Source organism: Helicoverpa armigera, chromosome 24 (assembly GCF_030705265.1).
Source record: "Helicoverpa armigera isolate CAAS_96S chromosome 24, ASM3070526v1, whole genome shotgun sequence".
Lineage (NCBI taxonomy): Eukaryota > Metazoa > Arthropoda > Insecta > Lepidoptera > Noctuidae > Helicoverpa > Helicoverpa armigera.
Genome location: NC_087143.1, coordinates 2,872,832 through 2,900,366, shown reverse-complemented (window position 1 = coordinate 2,900,366; position 27,535 = coordinate 2,872,832). Strand labels below are relative to the sequence as shown.

General features: G+C 36.8%; 1 protein-coding gene across 2 annotated transcripts in view; it reads left to right on the top strand.

Moving 5' to 3' along the window:
* Mctp (Multiple C2 domain and transmembrane region protein) overlaps positions 1-27,535 on the top strand; it is a 185,648-nt gene that overhangs the window by 62,981 nt on the left and 95,132 nt on the right. For both annotated transcript variants that reach the window (XM_064041284.1, XM_064041285.1), the window contains exon 3: positions 24,551-24,708. In XM_064041284.1, the coding sequence (XP_063897354.1) occupies positions 24,551-24,708 (158 nt within the window). The remainder of the gene's footprint in view (positions 1-24,550; positions 24,709-27,535) is intronic.

Sequence of the window (27,535 nt, the reverse complement as noted above, 5' to 3'; positions counted from 1 at the left end):
TTTACAAATTCACCAAAACAATAAATGATGCATATTATCAAGGTTAGTTAAACAAACCAGTCAGATTATGCCAATCAGTAACTTTATTCGCATCCTGAGCGTTCAAACGGCGTATAATTTGTCATGTAGCATCGCTACGAGCGGTCTCAGCTGACGGAGACGAATGCTACGAATTCGTACCGATGTCGTAGCACCGTAGCACGTAGTAGTTGGATAGTTTGTGCAGTTTCAATACATTATCTCTAAAGCTATGTTCTTCAAACTCATCATGTTTGACGAATATACTGTACTGTTACAGCCTTGTTATCGTCCCACTGCTGGGCACAGGCCTCCTCTCACACCGAGAAGGATTGAGCATTAATCACCACGCTTGCTCAATGCGGGTTGGTGATTTCAGACTTCACCATATATCTTTTAAAATTATAAAATATTGGTTCGTACAGAGAAGATAGTGTCTATCTATGTCGCAGAAAACTGGTTAAAATAGTCTTTGAATCAAACAAGCCTATTGTCTATGTATCTTATCTTATTATATATTTCTTTATCAAACTAACATAATAACCATAGAAACATTTATCCGTATAGATCTCTTGTCCTCACTTTATTTTAATTGAATCCCAAAAAAAAATTGTAACAGTTCCAATCAAACGACTGCCACTTCTATCAAAGTATAAAGATACCTGTAACACTACACCTGTAACAAAATGTTCGTTTTGTATCTTCACTAGAACTTTATGTTTAGCCGAAACGAACCTGTCCGACCGTGTCGAGTGAGTTGAGGTTTTGTACTCCCAGCTGAAAATACTTCGGTGCTGAAATTCAGGTTGCATTTGTACACTATAGATGGTTGCTTGGTGTAAAACACTGGTACACAAAGACATACGGTTAAACTAAAAGCCTCTATTTTGGTTGGGAAAAGGCAATGCGATTTTAACGTCATAGAGCATATTAAATAGGTATGTACAGTAATTTTAGCGTATATAGGCGATAGACTAACAGAACACAGAATACAGAAACCATATACATGTACAGGGATGAATTTTAAGGTCATAGCGCATATTAAATAGGTATGTACAGTAATTTTGGCGTAAAAGGCGATAGACAGACAGAACACAGAATACAGAAACCATATACATGTACAGGAATGAATTTTAAGCAGTGCTCAAAAAAAACTGGTGGTCCAGAATCACTAACAGAACACATCTGCATCATGAGTAAAAACTTTTTTTTCATTCTTTTGTCCGCCCTAAAATCAGCAAAATATGGATATCAACTATTCTTACGCGCTTGGAGCAGCGCGCTCGCGACAATAAACCGGTTTCGCGTTGCCGCGCCGTGCCTACTATGACGACTGTGACCGTACAATTGGTTACAAAATAAACATCTTTCGATATCAATAACTTTTCTGTTTTGTACTAAAACACGACAAAATAAAAATATACGTATCTATAAAACTTATTTAACAAAGTTTGCGCACTCGATAAAATTCATTCCTGTATAGTTTGTATGGAAGACAGAATTAGTTTCTCATTTATTATGTTAATCAGGATTAAAACTAAATACCCCTTAATTCGAAAGACCCAATCAGAACGGAGCCCTTAATCCAAAATTAGTCCAACATTTGAATATCAAAAGCCGCAGACTCAATACGTGTCTAAAACTAATGTCGGTTACAGACTATTAACATTTAGTATTTCAGCATTTCAGCACTTTGAGAGTTTCTGGTTGAAATTCTATACAAACTAGTTTGACTTGGGTTATGAAGCCTATTTAGACAACAGGCCTATTTACTGTTGAGGTAACTGGCAGCCTAGTAATTCTACATTTTATGAAAATCTTCTTGACATTTACCGAAGAACACAATCATATTATTGACGTGAATTGTCAGAAGTGTAAAACACCAGTAAAAATATTAATAAACCTCTAAACATGTTAAAATGTGTCCACAAAACGCAAGGTGGTAAAGGAAATGAAAATAGATTCACAGAAAGAGGCCCGCGTACATTACTTGCCGCGGGCGTACTTACGGGTCAAGCTGATGAACGTGTCAGCGAACTTCTCAAGAATTACCGGCTACAAGACGAAGTAGACGCACTCATTGGAGATGCCCTCAATAAGAAACCTGATTTCAAACCTACCCGTCGACCCCCAGACACCCCAGACTTGAGGAACCGGGGCCCATACACTGAAATCCGCAACCTCATTAATCCACCAAAACAAACAAAATTCGAAGAACTAGTAGAAGACCTTAAGTCAACCGCTTACCATTCTTACTGGAAGGCACCACACGGTAAGACAAGAGATATAACCCCTTTTTTACCTGAAGGCTTTGATATTCTAAATGATACTTTCGGAAAAAAGAACGTTCCTTCTGAGAGCGCCTATGACGTCATAACCCCAAAGACTCCTGTTGCTGAGATCCCTCCTTCAAAAGGTCCAGGTTACCAAACCAACCGCAACTACTGTAAACCATACAATCCTAAAACATGTTTTGGCATTGTATGCATGCCTGATAAGACAGGAATATGTGCAAAAGCAAGTTTAAAAGAAGAGAGAATCGTGTTGGGAAATGGTAATTACATTCCAAAAACCTCGCACCAAGCCGACTTCCAAGAGTTGAGAAGTTCTCGACTTGGTACGGCACGTCAACCGAATCAGAATATGGACTGCGTGCCGCCAGGGTTCACTTTTGGGGAAATAAAAGCACCTCCCGAGGTTCCTTCGTGGCTGTCATATTGTAGAATAAACGTCGGACGACATTTCCTCATGAAATGTCTTGGTCACCTGAACTCCGTGAAAAAAGCGTTATCTAAACGTGTTGGTGGGTTGTTTTTTAAAGGATTTTATTTATATTTGAAGCACTTAGATGAGGACAAGACAGGCTGGGTTCACAAAGATGTAGTATACGATTATTGCGCATTCAAGCATGTGAGGGTGAATCCAGCTCTGATAGAACCGCTTTTGGAAATGTGGAACGGCTTCGATGGTACCCGAATGAGGTATGAGCTATTCATACACCTGATTAATTTCCAAAATCCTATGCCTGATTTGCCGAGAATTCCAGATATTGAAGTTTCTAAATGTCTAGACTTTTCAACGACGTACAGGGATATGGTGATGCCTGGTCAGGAAGTTGATACACGACGGAGAGCAGGTCTGCCTTCGGGGAGGTATCTTGAATTTGACTTTGTTGAGACTACGGAGGGTAGTTGCCGGGCTTATAGAGCTTATCTTCCAGAGGAGACTGATACGGGTAGTTGTATAGATCCATCTACATTCACGCGTTATGGCGTTACTCATCGTGATTTATACGCGAAACGTTCTCCAGAGGTTGTGCGCAGAGTATTCGAGGCTGCGGGAGACAAGTTTACTGACGAATCATTCAATGAATACTGGGAGAAGGCAAAGGAATATCATTCCCAAGGATGGGTGTCATTCGAAACGTTCAGACGAGTTCTTGAAGGAAAATAAACTATTAATATTGAGTAGAACTTAAGGCTAACTAGGATTAAATTATTGTTTAGCTCGACATTAAGTTCTACTAGTAGTTTAATATATTGTGTATTGTTACTATGTAAGTTGTAAATAAATGTTTTTAAGATTCATTTGTTATTATTTCTTTAGGAAGTCTTTTGCGACCGCATGTCTTGTATGTCAAATTAAGTAAGAGGGATTAGAGGATCATCCTTTCAATCACTCAACATTCCCTCTTGCATTTACAATTGAGTTCGTGTAAGTTTTAACAAATGCCAGTTATAACTAACCCAAATGAATTGCACGCGAGTGTAAAATATGACAGTGCAGATATTCCAACCCACAAATATATGGAGTTGTCCATTTAAGTCCAGTTATTTGGAGCTGTTGAGAACTTTGGATTTATAACCTGCCAGCAAAACATTTCGCGGCTACCTACATAAATTCCTTTATAGTCGTTATTTTTTACGGTACTTTTCATTTGTGTTCAGAAAAGTTTTGTACGTAGGTAGGCTTATATAATATATATGGATTTGAAACATTTTGTTGGGTATATGTGATAGGAAGGTTATTTGTTAGATCAAAAGGTTTGGTTGGGAAGCCAAAGTTGTTCATGGAGCTTATCAGCTTATGCATAGTTTTGACAGCTCTCTAAAAGTAAATGTTCATAACTTTCTATTTATTTGAATATACGGAGCTAACGCTGAATTTAAACCATTATGTAGGTACTCTTTTTTCAATAGAAAAAATATGCGAAATTAAACTCTAAATAGATATCTACTAGGTATACAGCTGATGAATTTGCTTGTTTGTTTTGAAAACGTGCTTATCTCCGGTACTGGTTGGTACTTATAGAGGAAGGCTAGGAATTAATGCACAACTAGCTTCTGATTTCTGAAGATTAAAACAAAATAAGAAAAAAACAGTCGACTCCAATATACCTCATTCTTCGAAGCTCACAGTAAAAATCAAAGGGGATTCCTAAAAGGATTGCAGTCATAAAGTAAATAACCACTAGAGAGCGCACTCGCCAATTTCTTCTAAGAACACGACTCACCGCTGCGGGCGGGGGGACGCGACATAATCCGCGGCTACTATTGGTCAGTTCACGGTCGCTACTAAAGGATCGTACTGATCGTAGCCTTATAGTACGCGCAAAATCACTAACTTTTGGCGAGCGTCGGGGCACTGTATGCGCAGTCAAGTGGTTTTATAGTCTTTGATTGCAGTCGATTCCCAATAGTATACTGTTACAGATCTGCCTCGACTAGAAGAGGCAATAACGCCAGTATTAACTGCCGGCTCGCAATGGAACGTAATATGTGCTATCGGGGTTCGAATGAGCGCACTTAAATGGCACATTCTGTTGTATAGTGTAATGTTACACGAGATTTTATCTCATCTAGTTGTTCTAATTCCTTGTTTTGCTTTAGTAGGCATTTTGGGTGTGTAACAGCCTTATCATCAAGTACATACTTTGAATTTTCATCAGAACATTTGAGTTGATACTATAGTACAAATAGATCCTCTCCGATAATGTGTCGTGGTGGCCTAGTGGGCAAAGAACCAACCTCGAGTATGAGGGCGCAGGTTCGAATCCAGGTCAGGCAAGTACCAATGCAACTTTTCTAAGTTTGTATGTACTTTCTAAGTATATCTTAGACACCAAAGGCTGATTATAAGGTGAAGGAAAACATCTTGAGGAAACCTGGACTATATAGTCTGAAATCACCAACCCGCATTGAGCAAGCGTGGTGATTAATGCTCAATCCTTCTCCGCGTGAGAGGAGGCCTGTGCCCAGCAGTGGGACGATAAAAAGGCTGTAACTGTAACTGTAGATCCTCTCCGGTCGTATCGGATTGCCGTCCCATCGGGTTATGAGAGTGAAGGAATAGTCAATGCACCTGCGTCTGTACAAATACTCGTGCGCTATAATATGTCCTGCGCAGTTATCTCTTATCTCCTTACATGAGAACAGCCGCCATATCCGATACTTGGTTAGGAGGACATCACATCACATGACAAATAGATAATTCCCCCAAATGAACGTAATATTAAAAAATACCGCAAACTTTGGACCATAAAAAACGATAAAGCTTGACTCTACATCACGTTTCTATAAATAAAAAAAATGCATCCCCATAAAAGCTACATTACATAGCGCCATGCAATAATATATCTTACATAACACGAAATAAAACACAATTTGCATAAATACAAACAGTTCAATGACCGCTAAGGTATTCGTGATAACTGGCTATACAACTTCAGAACACGCGATTGAAACTTGTTCTCAAACGTTATGATTGAGAGTTTTAATTTCCTTGCTTTATGGAAAAACACTTACGAAGAAACCAAGTATTGTATTCTTTTAGATTATAAGTTCGGAAGTTTGTGAGTGTGTATGTTTGTTGCTTCTTCATGCGAAAATGGCTCAACGGATTTTAATGACACTTGGAATAACATGTCGGCTACTTTTTAGTCAATCTCGAACTTCTTTCCTCGGAAAGCGGGTAGAACTGCGGAAAACCAGAGAAGAATATTTTGATTTAAGAGCAAAAAAATAATGGTGTGACGATGGTATCTCAGTGTTTATGCTTGCAACACATAGGTCATATATAAAAGTCATCATTATAGTATTATCATTTTATATTACCATCTGCCTAAGCCTTTTCCCAATATTAGGGTCAGCTTCTAGTCTCCGGATGCAGCTGTGTTCTAGTGTTCTTGGCTTCTATTACCCGTAACAGCTGCCAAAATAGGTGTAGGTTATGTAAGGTATACAATGCCATACCGGTCACTGGTGACATATAAACAACAGTTGTCTGCTAACAATAATGTTAACAATGTTGAATCATTAGTAGTGCGCGATTACTGCAAACTTTAGGTGGACCGAGTTTGATCGGTCTCATAAATTAGTATGGAGATAAATGGTAGTATGTACGTAACAACTATTGGCTGACGCCCTAAAACATATCTTTAGGTACAGAAATCTATACTAATTAATAAGTAGGAAACTTTTTCTGTTTGATTGTTAAAGGCTATCAAATTGTTAAAGGTAATCAAGTTAAGGGAGAACGGCTTTTCCTGGCACAAGTGTCTTTCACACTTAAAAGGAGAGGTCAACCTCAATATTGTTAAACGAACTTTGTTGTTATCGAATAAAAACATTTTTTATTTTTTTTTCATTTTCAAAGGCTCTGAAACGACAGAACCGATTTGAAATAAGTATATTATTCTTTCACTGTTGGAAAGCAACACCATTCCCGAGTAATATCACTATATTTTAGCCCGCCCCCCCAGTAGATGCCACGGAACGCGGGTGAAACCGCGTGAAAACTACTAGTGCTTATATTAATTTTGCAGGGGTGATCTTTTTCAACTAAAGTAAAGACTGAATATTTCGAGGATAATCTTTTGGTGATAAGATTATTCTAAAGTCATCACCATCCTCTTTCCCTTCACCCCAACCTCTAACAACCTTTTACCTAACACCGGGTACACTCAGAGTGAATGCACGCTTAACTTAATTAGCAAACGCACGCAATGTGCCGTGCTGCTTAACTGTTTGAGCTAGTTGTCACTATATGCAGGTAACGGCTTGTTTACATGAGCTAAAGTAGGTATAAAGAGGTGGGTTTTATATAATACACACTTAAAATTTTTACAGCTGTTTAAATAATAAATAAAACTAAGTAAATAATACTTTATATTGGAAATAATATATTTTTTGGAGGCGGGTAATAATTGATACTAGTCTGGGTGTAGCAAAAGGGAGTATCAGATTTTACCGACTACCTAGACCCTACCCATGTTCTTTCTAGTGCCATTCTGTACTCCAGGGCTGTGCTACAGTTATTGTTAAACTTTGCTTTGTATCTAATAAAGAGGAAGCATGTTCTATTTGTACCCAGTATTCGATATATTGCGGGGGTGTATTTTTTAAAGAAAAGAAAAGACTGGATAACTCGAGGACAATCTTTTTGTAGGTGGTTAGATTATTTCAAAGTCATCACCATATCCTCTAGATACCTGCCTATTACCTAACACGGGGCACACTCAGAGTGAATGCACGCTTAACTTAATTAGCAAACGCACGCAATGTGCCGTGCTGCTTAACTGTTGAGCTAGTTGTCACTATATGCATGGGTAACATGGGCTTGTTTACATGAGCTGAAGAGGACGTAAAAAGGTTGGTTTTATAAATTACAGTCATTGTCAAACTTTGCTCATATACCTCACAAAGGGGAAGCACATTCTATTTGTACCCTAAAAGCTCCGAAACTACTATACTAATTTGCTTGAAAGCTACACTCTTCCCGGATAATATAGGATGTTATTTATCCCGGCACGGGCAGCAGTTCCCACGGGATGCGGGTGAAACCGCAGGAAAACGTCTACTATACGAAATATAGGTGGTGTTTTTTAAGAAAAGTAAAGACTGGATGTTTCAACGATCATCTTTTTGTAGGTGGTTCGATTATCCTAAAGTCACCAACTTTCCCTTCACCATATCCTCTACCGGCCTATTACCTAACACCGTGTACACTCAGAGTGAATGCACGCTTAACTTAATTAGCAAGCGCACGCAATGTGCCGTGCTGCTTAACTGTTGGAGCTAGTTGTCACTATATGCATGGGTAAATGGCTTGTTTACACGAGCTAAAAAGGACATAAAAAAGCGGGTTTTATATTGTACACACTAATACAGACTGCGACTTAAAAAAATACAACTATAGTTATCGGCACGGATATTGAGCCATGACCTTCACCTGCGCAGAATGGATTTATTGGTTTATTGCCTTATGTGTCCAGTGCGCAAAGCGATCCCCACTCTTCCGCCGAGAGCTCAATATCCGTGCCGGTAACTAAGTATACATACATATCTTGCACAAATAATTTGATGTTCATTGCGGGAGCGATCTTTTTGGAGAAAAGTAAAGACTATTTAAGTATTAAAAAGGAAAAAATATTTTCAGTCTATTTATGAATATTGGTTCCGATGCTAGGAAAATCGGGATAAACTTTTTATTGATAGAGTGTTTGTAGTTAGATTATTCTAGTCATCACCCTATCCTCTACCGGCCTATTACCTAACACCGTGTACACTCAGAGTGAACGCACGCTTAACTTAATTAGCAAGCGCACGCAATGTGCCGTGCTGCTTAACCGTTTGAGCTAGTTGTCACTATATGCAGGTAACGGCTTGTTTACATGACCTGAAGTACGTATAAAAAGGTGGGTTTTATATTTTATATAGTAACAACTATGAGAACTTTTCAAATAATAATATACGACTAAGAGCCTATGCACACCACGTTTTTAAAACAGACGCGAGACGCGCGCAAGTCAGGACTGCTCTGCAGGATAAAGGCAGCTGCTGTGCAGGCTTTCCAAAACGCGCGTCGACGGCGCGTTTAAAAAACGTGGTGTGCATAGACCCTAACAGCCAGTTTCTTCATCAAAAGTAAAAGTCATAAAGTTGAAAATAATAAAATTTTTTGGGAGGCGGATAATACATACATAAATTAATTAATGCAGCTGTGGTAATAGTGGAAGAAAGTGTCGGACTCATATAAGACGTTACTGATTACGTTTCTAGTACCATTTTGTGTTCCATAGCCATGGTAACTTCCTAACAACGCATTAGGTTTTGCGGCAAATAACGTTGTATTGCTGAAGTTAGCCAATAAACTCTGGGCATTTGATAGAACAGATCTCATGGAGAAGAAGCTTTGTTTGCCATTCGAAGTTGGCCACTATTGTGTTTCGTTCGTTCCCAGTTACGCTAGAGAACCGATCCACTTCCAGACTACCATAATGAAAACAGAATTTCATATTTATTATATCGTCTTTACTTGATTTCACGTTTAACGCGAAAAAATGTGGCGTGAGGATCTGTGTCAAGAAATGTCACGTATTTCATCACAAGCACATTGTGGCACGTGATAGTCATTTGTTCAAGTCAAATAAAGTCCTATACTTTGTTGTACTTACATACATAACACTAATATTATACCTAAATGTGGAAGTTTTGGGGTCCGTTCAGACAGACCGGCTCGGAGACGAGAGAAAATTCTTAACATGTTGAAAATCGTGTACTTAATATTTGTAGTAAGGTTTATTTTTGCATATGCACTGCTTTTGACATTAAGAATGCTCGAAGGCGCTTGGTGTGAAATAATAAGAGAAGCCGACCGGCTCTGATCGCGTACTTTTTCTCGGTAACGTAGACGTTTGGCTCCGATTGCATCTCACGCAGCCGATCGGAGCCGACTCCGGTCTGTGTAAAAATAAAAATGCGCGCCGATGTAAGTTGTCTTAAAAACCTACTGAGTGATTTAGGCTAGGCCAACCCGCATTGGGCAAGCGTGGTGATTCTCTGTGTGAGAGGTCTGTGCCTAGCAATGGTACAATGAAAAGACTGATGATGATGGTTTTGGCCCGCCCTGGGAATAAAACATGTGACTCCGTAGACAGCACTCGCACTTTGCGATTACTAGACCAGCGTTAAAAATGGCTTTAATTTAACATTGCTAGATATAATTTCTTTTTCTAACTAATTTAGATGCAAAGTAAAACAGTTCTAGAATATTTACTCTAAAAGTAAGATTTCTGAGAAACAAATCTTGTTGAGAACATTTATAAATAAAATAATTTCATATTAATTTGAAAAACCAATATTTACGTTCACATTTCGCATGAAATCTATGTAAATACAATTTATTATTCTTCTACCCAGAAATTATTCTTAGAATAATCTAATTGGAATTTTCGCTAGACCGCATGTATTTTCATGTTTAAAACGACTTTGGTAGACATTCAAGCCACATTTAATTTGAATGGAATGTTAAGTAACAAAGTTTAAGGGAGTAATACCCGGATAATCCGGGAAATGAGTCAGCTAAAAATACAACGCTTATTCTGTTGATTAATTGCACGAGACATTTTTAGAACATTCTAGAAGCCGTACTTTGTTCCTTTTAGTATTTTTCCTTTAAGTTTATTTGTAATTTTTTAACATTAAGTGTCAGATGCTGGAAGCCGACCGCAGCATAATCTGGAAAAGGCTAGGGAGATTATGAAGTATCAGATGTAAATGAAAAGGGGCAGTCTTTTTTTAGTGTTTCCCCTTTTATTGGTCTTATCAATCGGTTATGTTTGTTCGAGAGCTAATTTCTCAATCATGACAACTTCTATCTGAGGAATAATGTATATATGGCGGTTTGACATAGTTTCTACACAAAAGTGAACAAAATGTCATTTCTTCAGATAGAAGTTATATCTGGCAATTGAAAAATCAGCCCTGAGTCTTATTAATTTTAAGTAATTTCTTAAAGTTCCTATTAATAAAAAATATAATTTAAACAAACCCTAATTAACAGCACTCACATGTATTTTCAAACTAGAAACAATTACACAACACCACAGCTCGGCCATGTTGACCGGATTTCAACCGTTTTGACCCGGGTACCGGAACTAATTAGGGTTTATGTGTTCACCTCTACCGGGTCGTGGAGGTCACCTACACCCTTGGGGTCATTAAAAAGATGCGCTGTTTGTTAACCTTTTGGGTTATTTTTAGATTTTTGTTTTGATATTGGAATTACATTTAAAGTTCTTTAGAGTATTGAAAATATGATAAAAAATGCTTGAAAATATTAACTTTGAAATAGTATTTTGAGATTTCCTAAATTACTGGTCCTAATAAAAAAAACACATATGGTCTTGAACATATTATATGTACTTTAAGTACATATTAAAATACCAAAGAAATTGTTTGCTGCCTTGCTTAAACATTAACTCGTTCTCATTAACTACTGGTCCGATTGGAGGATTGTTTTCAGTGTTAGATAGCCATTTACCGAGAAAGGCCCAAGGTAGCTTTTAATCCGGGCAAAAATAGGTATTAAACACAACATCGCAAAAAAGCCAAACTTCTCATTTCTAAAGCCTTCATTACAAAATCAACTGTAAACCTTTCAGGTCTCGCACCGTCCCGATACTTGCCAGCTTCACTTGAAAATCTTTTCATTCAGTATAATAAGGCGCGAGCGAGCAACACTGGGGGAAATGAGATGAGCATAGTGATAGATGAGAGACAGAAGTACAAGTTCAGGGCCGATATTAGACTACGCAATGAATAAGTTTCTACCCTATGTATGCTCACAACTTTGGAAAGTTGCTCTCGGTTTCTCAGGGTTCTTAATATTAAATCTTGGACTTGATAATAATGGGACCATTTGGAAAGAAAAAAATTAAAAAAATGTTCAAATTGGTTGGAAAATGACGAAGGTGTGTGAAAATAAAATCTTTTTTGGAAAGTCGGTTAAAAGAAATTGGTCTAACATCTGCTGCGAAAAGAGTGGATTTTCGAAGTCTGGAAAAATATCCTGCGAGGTTTTTACAAATAATATAGCAGATTGACATCTGGTAGTTAGCATTACCAAGTGCCCATCCGGTTATTTTTACAACATTAATAATTTCATTTCAGGGGTCGTCAGGCCGTATTGAGAAGATTCCAGAATAAACATAATTTCATATTCAGTTGAAATACCAATATTTATTCTCTCTCATTTCGCATGAATCTCAAAGTAAACTCAACTTGTTTTTCTTCTAAGTTTAACCTAGAAGTTATTCTAAGAATAATCTTATTGAAATTTTTGCTTAACCTAAGAAAACTAAGACATTTAGGATTTATTAGGAGCTGCCCACGTGTTACGAAAAATATTACAATCAACTAGAGGCAGATACAGGCAATAACTATGATCTTGTTGCTTAATTACTGCTGTGGATACTATTCTATGTAGATTAAAAAACAATTGATGCTTTGGTCATTTTGTGGATACGTAATAATGAAAATCTCACCGACGAGGTCATTAGCAACGCTGCCTGGGAAAATACGTAGCTGTAACCTTCTAACTGTCATGGTAGCTACGTAGCTAATTCCATAACAATACAGTATTTATTCCATGTATATTACAGTTGATGCTGTGGTTTAGGGATAGGTGATCACTGAAGATATGATATTATTCTCGGTGAAAATAGGTCATTCTTCTCTGTGTGAGAGGAGACCCTTGCCCAGGAGTGGGCCGATAAAAGATCTAAAACACTAAACTCTCCCTAAGCTAATAAAATTATTAACATTTCTCAGGAAAGCACGTAAGCTTTTTATCATTTTGTCACATCATATAGCCAAATTCTCAACCAGACGAGGTGTCATTTGTTTTTCTTCCCTTCTTTCCTAGTTATCCCGATATACTGTCGCTTGGGATCGCAGCCTCAATAAATTACTGTGAGGCCGACGTGCCTCTATTTCAATCGGCCCATATTATTACCACTATATCAAGCTTACTGCCGACTATTTTGCCAGAGTACCTACCCTTTGAATATCATTCATCACGTGGTATTTTTTACTGCCTAGCGCAAGGATGAATATAGTATTTCTTTTGGGAAAACATTGATAGAATCTCAATTTCTAACCCCTGAATCACATTTCGGTTATTTTTATTTATTTATTTATTTATCACCAAACATACAACTATTTTACAGGTGTGTCAATGTTACAATCGCTATTATGAAGCTTGAGTACCTAGCATCTTTATATGTAGTCAGCGTACTATAAACAAACTTGATAATCGAATGATGACGTCATGAACAATTCAAACTTCGAAGAAAAATCGATAAAAACTTTGAACTCGGTTATTTGAGTCGAAGTTCTTTGAGTCAAAAGTTTTAAGCACCTAACTTGCGAGTGCTAAGTTATTTTAACTTAAGAACACTTAAAGCTGTTAAAATTATTAATTCATTATTCAAATTAATAATGTTAGGATTGGCGTTGATTGTGTTAAAGTTGATGAATGTGATGAAAACACTTGTGATAAAGTTTGAACGAGTACATAATTATGTTGCGCAACGCTTGACGAGGTCACTCCGTGGGTGACCAGTATGTCATGAGGAGTTCCTCTGTGTTTCAGAAGGCACCTTATATTGGTAAATTGGAGGTTGTCATTTGAATACCTTTGGCAGCCGTTACGGGTAGCCGAAAGCCAGAAAATCACACAGTCAGCCTTACCAAGGGGTACTGGGTTGCCCGAGTAACTAGGTTGAGGAGATCAGATAGGCAGTCGCTCCTTGTAAAACACTCGTACTAAGCTGCATCGGGTTAGACTGGGAGCCAACCCCAACATAGTTGAGAAAAGGCTAGGCAGATGAGATTCTTTTTTATTAAGCTTACTTTCTGATATTTCTGTGTAGTGAGGACTTAAAGCTGTTATGTTTTATTCATAGTTGAGCGAACATGGAAGGGGTATATATTTATAGAACCACAATTACTAGAGTATGTGTGTAACGGGTAGTAAGTGTACCTCCGTAGGTACACTTACTACCCGTTACACACAAAGTCGTATAGTTCAAGTCGTATAGTTACCATACCACTTACCGTTAAGTGGTATGGTAACTATACGACTTGAGGCTTGTTTTCCAAGGAGTTTTATATACGTAAATTAGATGTTGTGAATATGTTATTAGGTTGTACTAAATTATAGGTGTTTGTTACAAGTTTTTGTTGTGTTAAATAAATTATAGGTTCTTTATGGTTATTTTTAACTCACCTACTTATCTGAGTGGATACCATTGACTATCATTTATTTACTTACTTAGACGACTGAATAAAGTCAAGTGTAAAGTCATACCTTTTAGAAAATTATCACCCGATTTTATCATTCTGCTTCGATAGTAACATTGATGGAATTTAATAGTTTCCATATGACGACTCATACTCATCCCATGGGTGAGAATTTGTATTCTAATAAAACCCAAAAAAATCTGCCATCCTTTAGCAAAACGAAGTATTTATCTTGTTGTTTAAAAGAACCGTCCTAAGCAATAAGCTAGTCTACTACCTTTACAACATTTGTATCACACTCATTCAAAATGATAACACCAAACATTAAGCCCCTACACTCTACAGACACACAAACAATTCAATGTTACAAACAACACAGGTATTATGACGCCTCTACGCCTATAATCTTGATTTAGTCAGCACCTCGTCCAGCCACAGTCCGGTCACCGTCCGGGGACCGTCCGGCTTTGTGTCGGCTGTGATAGCCGTATAATCCGGTAGCTAGTGTATAGATAAAGTTACGCGTTTGGTGTCTAGTTACATTGTGGTGGAGCAAAAAGGCAAGCAATTTGTGGATTAACCTTATTCCTAACTACAATTTGAAGACCATTGTAAATATGGATATATAATAGAATGGAATAGAATAGTTTATTTCTTAACAGCAAAGGACATGCATTTGTCATGGTATGGGCATGTGATGCGGAGGAATGAGAATCATGTTGTGAGGAAGATGATGAGTATAAACGTGGACGGATATAGTAGAAGAGGAAGACCAAAGAAACGATGGATGGATTGTGTGAAAGTAGATATGGTAAGAAAGAATGTTACTTGTGAGATGACAGCAGATAGAAGAGTATGGAAGGAGAAAACATGCTGCGCCAACCCCAAATAAAATTGGGATAAGGGCAGGAGGATGATGATGATGAACGGACAGGCATTTGTTTTTTTTGCGCTTTCATGTTTAACACACACTAGCGGATTTTCCGCTTGGTTTGCTGGGAGTGACCTCACTCGGAAAATCGAGTGTAAAATTCACCAGTGTGAAAGCACTGTAATCATCAGGATGAAGAATGGTAAGGTAGTAGATATATTAATATGTTTTTATATATACCCTGATGTTCTAAGCAAGTGTTTTATTAATGGTTGTCAGTAATCAAAATACTTTTATTTTCAGGCTACATTAATCTATAGATACTAAGCATAATGCCGCGGGAAACAGTAGAGTGGCTATGTATGTACGTATTTTTTTAAAATTTAAACCTAATTGTACAATCCTTCTTACTTTTTAGCTACCAATTTTAGATACCTACACTTAAATTCGAAATAAGACACTAACCCACTCGACACAACACATATCAAATTGTTAGCCTAACAACACAAGTAAACCAAGTAAACACACTATGTATGTACATTTGTGTCGTGTCTAACCACTGCACGTAATGTCGCGTGATGATACTAGGCTATTTTAAAACGAAACACCGATGCTTTTATTTAGATTAAAATTGTCAAGTATATTTAGTTTAAATAATAAACTAACTTGGGCTAGGCAATTTGGATGGACAGGCAGGACAGGCAGGTCAACTTTGAGTATTAATAATTGTTTATTTTAGTAACTTTTGTAAATGGTTTGTTCTGAAAGCTAACAATATATGTCGAATTAGGCACAGTAGACTGCACATCAGTGGTAACTGTCATGCACCTTAACTCAATAGTAATAAGTACGATTTTCCTATAAAACTGTTACCATACACTTAAATTCCTACCAATTACCTTTACTTATCACGTAAAACCTCACTGTAAGATGCTCTCTTGTTTTTCGGCTCATAAATTCCCCAAATAAAACCTCTGCCTGTATCCGACTATTTCTAGCTATGTGTTTGTAGAAGCGACACTCATCATCATCATCCTCCGAGCCTTTTCCCAACGATGTTGGGGTCGGCTTCCAGTCTAATCAGATTCAGCGAGTACCAGCGCTTTACCAGGAGCGACTGCCTATCTGACCTACTCAAACCCAGTTACCCGGGCAACCCAATACCCCTTTGACTTAGACTGGTGTCAGACTTACAGACACTATAGGTATGTAGGTATTCAATATAGGTATGTATGTAGGATTGACTTTTACGACTCACTGAGTGAAAAACGACGTATCTTTCACCTTTGGCTTGTTTGAAATGTATAAAATAAAATATGTATGTGGTTCCATAGATACGAAGTCTGATATAAGGTGTGTACGCGATTTCAATCAAACATAAGTGACACAAACAAATAGATGATTTGGCGTTACAAATAACACTCTTTAGCAAATAATAACTTTATGCTTCTTTTACATGTAAATAAAACACCTCTTTTTATATCTTTCGGAAAAGGAAAAGTAAACACGAGAGCAAAATAATTTGTAATAGACAAAATGAAAAAGATTTTTCATGTTCTGGTTCATATTTATTAAAAGAAAATGTTTTAAAAGAGACAAAAATGTCTCTCTTTTCTCTTTTGAAGAAAATTAATAAACATGAAAATGTAAATTAATTAATTAACCTGTCCCTTTGAGCAATGCTAATTATTTTACAGGTAAGTTAATATAAAATTAAAATAATTTGGAAAACCAAAATGGATAGAATATTTTAGAAATATTTTTGTAAGGGATTTAAAAAATTTTTTCGTTAAAGGTTACTTTTGAACATATTTTGTTTTGGTTTACATGAAATGTCTTTCTTTAGGAATAGGTTATAATTTGAATAACTTTTTCCTAACTATGTTGAGGTTCCCTTCCAGTCAAACCGAATGCAGCTGTTTATGTATGTACCAGTACCTTACATGGAGCGACTGTCTATCTATCCCCCTCAACCAAGTTACCTGGGCATCTCAATACCTCTTGGTAAGACTGGTTGTCAGTCTTTCAGATGTCCTATTAAAATTACTTCCTTAATCCAAATCAACTATTCTTTAATTTGACGCTCATTAAATCAATGCCAGATAATCTAGTAGCAAATACACGCGATTAAGATAACAATAAAGGCAACAGCGTGGCCTAGCAGTTAACACGCAGATTTGATCCGCTATGAATACATTATGAAGGGATCGCGCCTCGGGACACGCTTTACGCGCGATTCACTGCGGATCGTCTGAGGTTACCTTTATCTTAATACTGTGATGTGATATTGCGACTGTTTTTTGATAGTGTTGGCAGAAGTGTGTAATAGAAAAACCGGTTTTATTCACACATCTATTCCCTGCGATTTTCAATGTTGACCCACATCCTGAGGGAACCCAGCTAAAATGTAGCCTATGTATAACATAGTCCTTTCCTCAAGCTATAGAGTACTGCATTTATATTGGTTCTTTCGGCACGCGAAAACTAAGTACTGAACCGATTTAAAAGATTGTTATACATACTTTTTACAAAATAGGTATACCATAGTAAACATAAAATCCCGATAATGCAATGTTTCATACATTGCACAGTCAGGATTTTATGTTATTAGTATTAGGTTATTATTATTAGGTATACTTAGCAATCTCTTTTGAAACCGACAAAGCTTTCCTTTTCAAAATGTGGGTAACTTATTCCTATGCAGTAGCAGTCAATATGCAAAGAGAGTTGCTTTTGACACATGCCTTTGTGTGAGTGCATACAAAGTGCAGTCACTAGCGGCGATAGTTAAGTGCATCCGCTGCATCCCGAACTAGCCTGTTACTTACAGAGATGGTTGGGTACAATACTTAGTTGTTTCTTACCAAAGTGTGGTCAAAAAGGTAGGTATCTTTTTGTTGTTGAAAATCGGAAAAACAATATTTTATGCCTGATCTTCTCAATTGTCATATAATAGAGCTGTAGTTGTATGTTTGCTCGAACGATCTGAAAAATATTTGAGTGTCAGTTGGAGTATATATCGAAAATAGCTATGTAATATTGCTTTTTTATGAATAAATAATTCAATTAAAATTATCATACACAATTTCTTAATTTATCATAAGTAAACCCTATTAATTTCACCGAAAAAACCTTGTATATATAATGACTTTTCATTTCCGAAATACGCATAGGTACTTTTCATACATATTGCACTTATTTCTTATTAATGTTTGGCTTTTTGCAAGCTCACAGCGTAAAAAGTAAGCCTTCCGAATTTTAACGCAACAGAAAATATACAGAGAGCAAAATATTTTACAGGTGGAAGAGGAAAAGTCTGTGATTTTTACGTGAAGTCAGTTTTTATTTTAAAACACCTACAAGATTATTTTTGATCTATATAACATCGAATGTTATTTATCAAGCAATATGTATAATTTATTAAGGATAATCTATTTAGTTTCTTTTAATGATTTCGAAAAATGAAATATTCTAACTAGTTTTGATTGATTTTGATTTCTCACCACACCCACAGAGCAACTGTCAGACTTTTACTGACAACAACAAATACCATATTTGTCTGCTTCCTAGCAGCCCTTTGCCTGCTAGGGCCGCGGTAACTGTTGAACAATTCCGAAGCTCCGACAGGCTTCAGCCCTAAGGGTCCCCGCAGAGATCTAACCACTTTCTGGAGATATATTATTAGTTTCTTATAAATAGGTATAGGGGCAGGTATAAAACAAAATATTCTAAAGATTATTTAAATAACGTAAGGCGTATATCTTTAAAGAAATGTCAGCAAACCCCAGTGGGGTCCAGCAGAGCCAAGATCTGTCGGGGCTGCGGGCCTACGAAGGAATATGATGGGTGTTATTCAGTAAGAGTCTGACACGGCCTCACGCCGCACCCACAGCGGGAGGAATTATTTGATGATTTTCCATGGAAGAAAATAAAAGGATATATCTCTTCAAAATGCGCACCACTCCTTTCAACCAACCTACTAGTACAAGTAAAAAGGAAAGGTCTATATTCAGCACGTGATCTCTTTACAATGTAAAATTTCAAAGATGGCCGCCCTTGTCGACTTCAATAAGTACAACACACATTCGAGCCTGATGTAATAGATTCTTTTTTGTAAGGAAGAAATGGCTCTAGATTACGGCGTAAGGAAGAGAGGATATATTTTTGTTGTAAACGGGAATTGAAAGCATGAGTTTAGTGTAGCTACAAATCTGTCTTTACAAGGGCTTTCGCTACTTAGTGGATTTTGTACCGCGTATACACTTGGATGTCATCATTTGTACAGATTCGTTGTGACTCGTATTCTTGCGACACCGCCCGTGTGAACCGAACGATGCCCCACGGAAAATCCACTTGTGTATAAGCGCTATACAGCTCTTGAAAAGTATGTCATAAAGATATTAAAATCAGTTGCATGGAAGTTGTTTTTAATTTACATGTTGATACAATTGCAGTCGCTTTTCCTCTACAAACTAAAAGAAAATTACCCCAAAGAAAAATATCACTACATTATTTGAATATGTGTTGCATTTTCACTAGAAAGATGCAAATTAACGAAAGATGGTGCCTTTTTATCAGAGCTGAATTTAAACATGAAGCTAGTAAGATTTAAGTAGAACTAGCACAAACTGTGCGGCAAGACTCACATAGTCACTTCGGTGGAATTAGATCTGTGCCCCTTTGTGTCGGTTATGTTGTCACATTAAAGAGACATTTCAGTAAGGTAATTTCAATAGACTACTGCATTTTGTGTCCACTGCAAAATTACAAGCTAATTAATGAGTAGGCCCCCGATTGAGCTGATAAAGAGCTATACCATAGGCCATATTTTCAAGATTTTTCGGGATAAATCATTTTTACCGATTTAAAATAAAACCTATGGCAAAATTGACAATAAACTAAATTCGCTAAGCTAACAATTATCACATCTTGATGATAGTACATTACATCCATTTCGGTACTATTTAGCAATTTTATCTGTTAGTCTTCCATGTAAATAAATAAAACTTTTGTAATGTAACGCCGCTTTCGAAGCTTAAGATTATGTGATATCAAAGTGGGTACCACTTAGTCTACTTTTATCACACATACTGTGACATAACCCCGACACTGCAACTTTGTTTTTGTCCGGGGTCAGGGCTGAAAAACCACTTGTTTTCACTCGGATAGTTAGCACTCCGCTCCTTTTGCAGTCTCTCTTTCATGAAGGTTCATATTGAAAAGAAATGTTTTCAGCCCTTTTTTTGAACTCATTTCTTAATATTTGTGAATTCTAAAAGCGAAATGGGGATCCTTTTTCCCAGCAGTGGGACATTATAGACTAGTAGCTATTGCTAAAGAAATTACTATTTCTAAAATACGATAAATATTTTAAAGAATTATGTTAAAACTTTGTCAATAATCCAACAAAGAATATACAAGGCGACATGTTCAGCTTAACTTGAATTAAGTACTTATATCTTATTTAGGTTTATTATTATTTTCAAGACTTATTAAAAGCCACAGAATAACAATTAAATATGCAATAACTATATAATGGAATAACTAAAATCATTTAAACCATATTGTGGGTTTAAGCTCATAATTTCGCCAACCACAAATTCTCAAATTATATTCAAGAGCTCTGTGGTTTCACTACTAAACTAATTTACGAATCAAAAGCTGTCACATTTCAACCTGCGAGTGAAGAAAATTGTTAAGAGATGATGTTGATACATATGAATTTGATACAGTTTCGATATCTATTTTCTCTCTTTCAAAATGCTATAGGACAGTAATTTTTCAGGACACAGCTTGGAAGTCAAAACTGACTTGAAACAACGAATACGGTCGAAATAATTATGGTGTTACTACAAAAAGTTAAGCAAACGTTAGTCAAGTGTTTAAGGAAAAAATATATGAAGATTTTCTTTAAATACGTGTCCAGCGCCTGTTTAACTTTATGACCCTAACAGTCGTACCACAAAAACTTTTAAACGTCTGTTGAACACTTTTAAAAAATGCCAAATTATGACGTTGAACCAAGGTCCGTTTAGCAGACACACTTTTTTTAAATAAGTGTTCAACGGATGTTTAAGTTTTTGTTGTTATGTTTATCGTGCTTTTACCACCATTCTTCTGCAAGTTTAGATAAAAAACATTTGGTTCTGTATAGTGCTTATCAAAATATTTGACAAAGGATTGATGCGGGCGCCCTCTCGACTCCCTCTCGAGTTGTTATCAATCAAACGCTGGGTTTGTATACTCGTTGAAATACATTTGTGTGTCCCTATTTCTGGCTGTAGTTTGAAACTAGGCTCAGCCCACGGTACTGTATAGGTACGTTTATAACAAGGAGTAATGCAGTGTAGGTATAATGCGTCTTTTCTAGTTTTCTGTTAATTTGGTAAGTATAGATTTTGTATCAGTTTTGAATGCACCTCTTCATACATTTTATGATATAGTAAATAAATAATAGGATTCATTGGAACATCTTTCCCTTATTGCAAATAGGATTATGTTCTATGTATAAATCAAACTGAAACGCCACTTAATTTTAAATACTCACATTTTACACATCACATATTTCTGTCACATTTAAGTAGATTGCTGTGACAAAAACAATAAATACATTTAAGTTACTTAAAGTTTGAGTATTTCAAGCCTAGCTCAGTTGTTTATTAAAACCTCTACAAGAGAAAATGAACACTATGAAAGTACTATTAATTTCCATAACGGTAAGTAAAATCATTTACCTTAAAGTGTGTGTGAAATTGACTAAGCCTCTTCAAGTCTGTTCGTTATCAAAGAAGCCGAATCTTCATCTCAAAGCATATTATGCTAAGGGAAGGATTTTTCCTGTTTGAAGGTATTTTGATAAAACGAATTCGTTTAGGCGGAAAAGCCTAGGTAGGGGAAATACGGTTGAGAAAAACATCGTGAGAGATTTCTTGTGTTAAGCTTTATTTGTTTGTGTATTTGTGTTACTTACTGTATTTTTTTTATTCGGTTACTTTTGTATTTTTTGGCTCGTGTCGAGTCTTTGCTGTCTGTTTTAATGTTATGGATGTGAAGATCAGTGTGTTTGTGATAGCTTTCATACGAAGGTACTCGGCTGTACAAATTATTAAGATGTAATTTGGCATGGATTTATTTAAATGGATATGAATGGTTTCTGGAGACTACTTTTATTCCGGGCTAAAGTGAAATTACAAAACGACTATTTATTGTATTATATTCATTACTCAGTACTACTTAAACTGAGTTCATCTAAATTTAACGACAAACAGGCTGAAAATCAAAATAAATGAAATCAAGACACCCTCGTTCCGTCCTCGTATAAAAGCGTGCTAAGCTCTTAATCCCTGCTGTCGTTTCAGATTTTTAAGCTGTCGCGATACGGGTAACCTGAAACAGAATTTAACAACTGGTCTTAGCGAAGGTTTTTCTGTTAGTCATTTACTTACTACAGGCGTGGAATTATGTATATTAAGAAAATCATCGTCCAGAAAGATTGTCGTCCGCGGCAGCTATTGTCTCTATAAAGATTACACAAGCCATTTATATGGTGGATACAGGTGTACTTTCTATTCTTTCAGTGTCATAGTCTTTTAGGACAGCCATCCGATACGACCGGAGAGAGAGCAGGACCGACATTTACGTAATCTCCGAAGAGTTACGAGCACATCGAGATACACACTTGTATCACCTAAATAACTGTGAAATAATGTGTATAACTGTGAAAGTTTCATAAAATACACAAAGTGATTTTACCCCGAACCTTGAATCGAATCCGATCTGCTCAAATATTCATTATATCTCTACCACATTTACGTTTTCTGCGACACATATACTTTTCAGAAGAACTTAAAGTTAAGTAACGTTCGAGTATTTCGGGATAAGTACGTGTCTACTGGAGTAACGAGGCGGTCCGTCACGAAGACCTTACAAGTTACTCTAGTTACCCCTAATAAGTATTCTCAGACTCTAACAAAATGGCTAGCAAAATGTACTATTCCAAAGTCTTTGTAACAAAACAGAAACCACTCAGGAACTTGCCTTTCTTCATTAACTAGAGAGGGCTACAAAGTAATCAAAGTAGACTGAAACCTGTATGTGTTAGCTCTTTGGAACTTTGTTCTAGAACCTTCGTTCCAGAGAGCTAACAGGATTTGCATCCCTCGTAAAAGCTGAATATATACGGGCCTTAGTAGTGTTAACCATTTGGTTCAACTCTGTATAGGTTACCTACTGGTTTTATTTTAACTAGCCAGCGGTTTCCAGCAACTATTCCGCGCATTTAGATAAAAAGTAACCTTTCTCGATAAATGGGATATTAATGTTACTAACATTGGATCAATTTTTGAAATCAATCTAGCATTTTCCAGAATTAAAATCTTCAAATAAAGAACGAAACAAGCTTTATAATATTGTTAGGTGTATCGATAGGTACTTTCTCAAGATTCATACACCTGAAAACATACAGAGCCTTCATAGATAGAATCAAATCTAGATTAGTGAAATATTACCCAACTGCGAGTAGAATCATACAAATTAAAACTTTCCTTAAAGAAACAATTGAATAAACTCCGAATTAACTGCCATTTGAAAACAATATCTCGTCATAACGCCGACAATTATGCAGAGCCAAGAGCGCAATAATCCTGTAACCGCAGTTGTCTCTATGAGGATAATCCACGGAGGAAGGAAAGACAGCGGAGATGACATGTGGAAGCTAGATCAGGCGTGTTCTTGTAGGTCTAGCAATATACAGCAAGTGTGAGCAGAACTAACGAGGCGTTCAGGTTCAAATAAAAATCAATCTATCAAAGATTGGTCTTGATTGATTTGTGATTTCTTTTTCAAAATAATAGGCGGGTTCCATAGCAAGCGTGGAGCAACGTTCTTCTTTTAATGAACGCCCGCATTGTGGCGCTCTACTTTCTTTTCAGATTTTGTGTTATGACATCTCCGCTAGTCATTCAATTCTCTATGATATGAGGATAATCTCAAGTCTACGTGAAGCGTGCTGCAAACACATTTGCATTTAAACCGGTTTATACTGGTTTATAGTGGTTTCATTAATATGCTTATGGCTGTTTATGGGTTAATAGAGCGTGGGACTGAAGAGCTGTCTAAATGCTGATATTTCTTCATTCAAAAGGAGGAAGGTCTAAGTCTGCCTGACGTTAATAAGGCAATATACTACCTTACTAGAAAACATGGTTTGTCAAAGTAGCGGCTTTAGATCTAGATTTAGACTTTAAACTTACTTGATGTTTCCTGCTCTTTGTCTTTTGTTCCTGCAATTAAAGACTTTAAAAGAAGAAAAACAAAACAATACCTACTGTATTATTATTTTTTCATTCCTCGTTTCAACCGAAAGACGTAAATCGTAAAGACTGCTGGACCAAAGTCTTTCTCAAACAATCTGTACCTATCCATGCTTCCCGGCTACCTTGGCTAGACCCACCCTTGATCCATCTATCGTTCATGTCACCATTTGATAATTATTCCGCCCCATCGGCCATCTTTTCTACCAGCTATATACATTTGCCTTTATTTACTTTCCTTGCTCAAACATAATTTTCTTTTACAGAACGTTCAGAGGCGCTCAGCGGTCGGCTTTCGAAGTCAGCTTCAGAGTTATCATGCGCTCCCGCAGCCGCGGCATCTCCGCCCCGCGCCCGCTCCGCTCATCACCACGCCCCGCTCTCTGTAGTACATAGGACGCAGCATTTCTTTACTAATTTAAAGGTGAGTTTAGCTAGCAAAAATTGGTTATCTGTAAAGTCGGTTAAACATGACAGTAATATATGAGCCGACCACTCGAGCCGATCATGCGTCGGTTCGAGATCGGTTTTGATTCCAGATAAGGAAGTACCAATGTTAGTTTTCTAAGTTATAATTATGTACTTTGTAAGTATGTCTCGGAAGCTAATGACTGAATAATGGTGAAGGAAAACATTTTAAAGAAACTTGACTTTAAAATCTGAAACCGCCTTGCATATTTGAAATCGGCGCAACAATTAAGTCTTCTTCTATATTTCTTTATCTGACGTCATCTTACCAGTGACATTTTTTCCAGCCCTGTGTATTTTACAAAATAAATCCACAGTTTCATTGATATTAAAATGCCATTCCGCTGCCACAGATTTTTTAACAGACTTCATCTTACGACAAAATTTAAAGGTCAGTGTAACATCTAAAAATAACGCCTCTCTTTTTGAACCTCCGTCGTAGTCGTATAAAAACCAGTGATGCATAAATAAATATTGATATAACACGTCGAAGGTCCATCCTATCCTATTTATGTCAGTTGCAGACCCCGACCCAAGCTATCGAACAAAGGGGTTTGATCTGCGTATAACAGATATTTATGATGGCCTAGATAATTATTTCTTACTGAAATAGGGTCTAGGATTTAACGGCAGTTGTGAAAAATTAAAGATATTTCATTAATTGATTAGCTTGTGAGGTGTTATCAGTGTGCCGGGGGAAACTTCTTCATGTAGGTACGTAATGAAGAAGTAAATTAGTCTATAGATATGTTAGTCTGATATACTTATTACTACCAAGTTTAATTATTCGTATGAAAGAATAACAAACATACATATTCACATACATACCTATTTACATTCAATATAAACATGCCCGAACATGTTGGGATTATTTAGTATATTTTTACAAATAAAATTTACAGCTGCAAATCTCAGGATAAAAGAACAAGTCTTTAGAACAAAATCAAAAAAATCAAAATCAAAAATCGTTTATTCAAACTTGGCTGCAAGACAGCACTTTTTGAACGTCAGGAATTAACAATAGACAGCCCCCAAAACGCCCACCCTTCACCACTTCCTATGTGTTTTTGCTGGGAAGAAGAAGTGGCGCAACAAACTCCCCAGCAACACATGCCTGTCTGTAGGTTAGAAGAACCTTAAACAATGTTTGATATGTACATTTGTATACAATGTAATTTGTATTCCACAATAGAGGACAATATGCAATATTGACACAAAATTACAGTAAAAATTATTTATACACCACATGCTAGCTAGCACTCACCCTACATACCTTAACTAACTCAAGCATTTAATAAGTTTGATGAAAATAAAATTATAGCCTCCAATTATTTACACTTAATAGGATTTAAGGGAGTGCCCACCTACATGTGCTATTCTTTTGTAAACTAGTAAATTAGTAAATTAGACCGCTCAGCCAGAACATAAGCAAAATAAAATGAGTTTACAAAATTAAAAAAAAAAAAAAAAACTAATATATAGTCAGTAAGACGACCTGGCACCACAAGCAGCACCCGTTCACGAGCATAACGCGAGGATCAGCCATCGCCCCCCTCGCACATTTTTGAGGGAGGGAGGCAACCCGACCGCCGACGCTACCGCAAGCAGTGCCGTCTAAGGGAGCATGACGTACTCACTGTTACACAACTCAATATCAAGATCAAATTATCAGTTCTCGCGAAGTAGTGGTCCTTATTTACTAAAATCCAAAACAAAGAATTAATACAAAGAATGTATCTTGTCAATAATGTAAAAACATTAAAAAAAAAAAAAAAATAATAAATAAAAACAAAATAAATGTCATTGAGTCAAAGAGATTAAATGGGAGAAATTAAAATTATCCAAATAATATAGCTGTCTTGCGTTCATCATGGCGACCAACTATTTTTATCATTCAAATAATCATTGCATTGGTACTTGCCTGACCCTGGAATCGAACCCACACCCTCATACTCGAAAGGTTGGTTCTTTACCCACTAGGCCACCACGACTTTTTCTAAGTTTGTATGTACTTTCTAAGTATACTTAGACACCAATGGCTGATAAAAAAGGTGAAGGAAAACATCTTGAGGAAACCTGGACTATAAAGTCTGAAATCACCAACCCGCACTGAGCAAGCGTGGTGATTAATGCTCAATCCTTCTCCATGTGAGAGGAGGCCTGTGCCCAGCAGTGGGACGATAAAAAGGCTGTAACAGTAACAGTAACAAATAATCATTGATGGTGTAGTATGCCTTTTTTATAAGAACAGCCTTAATTTGTACTTTGAATTTATTAAACGGCAGTTCTAGTAAGGGCAGAGGGAGCTTATTATAAAAACGAATACCTAAACCCAGAAATGAGTCATGCACTTTATGAAGCCGGTGATAGGGTACACACAGTTTATGCTTATTTCTAGTATTAATGCTATGGACTTCACTTTTCTTGGTATATAAATGTAGGTTCTGTCTAATATACAGAATGTTGGCAAAGATGAACTGTGATGCCACAGTGAGAATACCAATCTCTTTAAACAACTCTCTGAGGGAAGTTCTGGTACCTAACTTGTATATTGCACGAATAGCACGTTTTTGGATAATAAATATGTTCTGTATATCAGCGGCTTTGCCCCACAATATAATACCGTAGGACATGACGCAGTGAAAATAGCTGAAATACACTAATCGCGCAGTGTCGACGTCAGTGAACTGCCTGACTTTTCTGACGGCATAGGCAGCAGAACTAAGCCTTCCCGCGAGGCTAGAAATATGTGAACCCCACTGAAGTTTTGTATCAACTGTTAT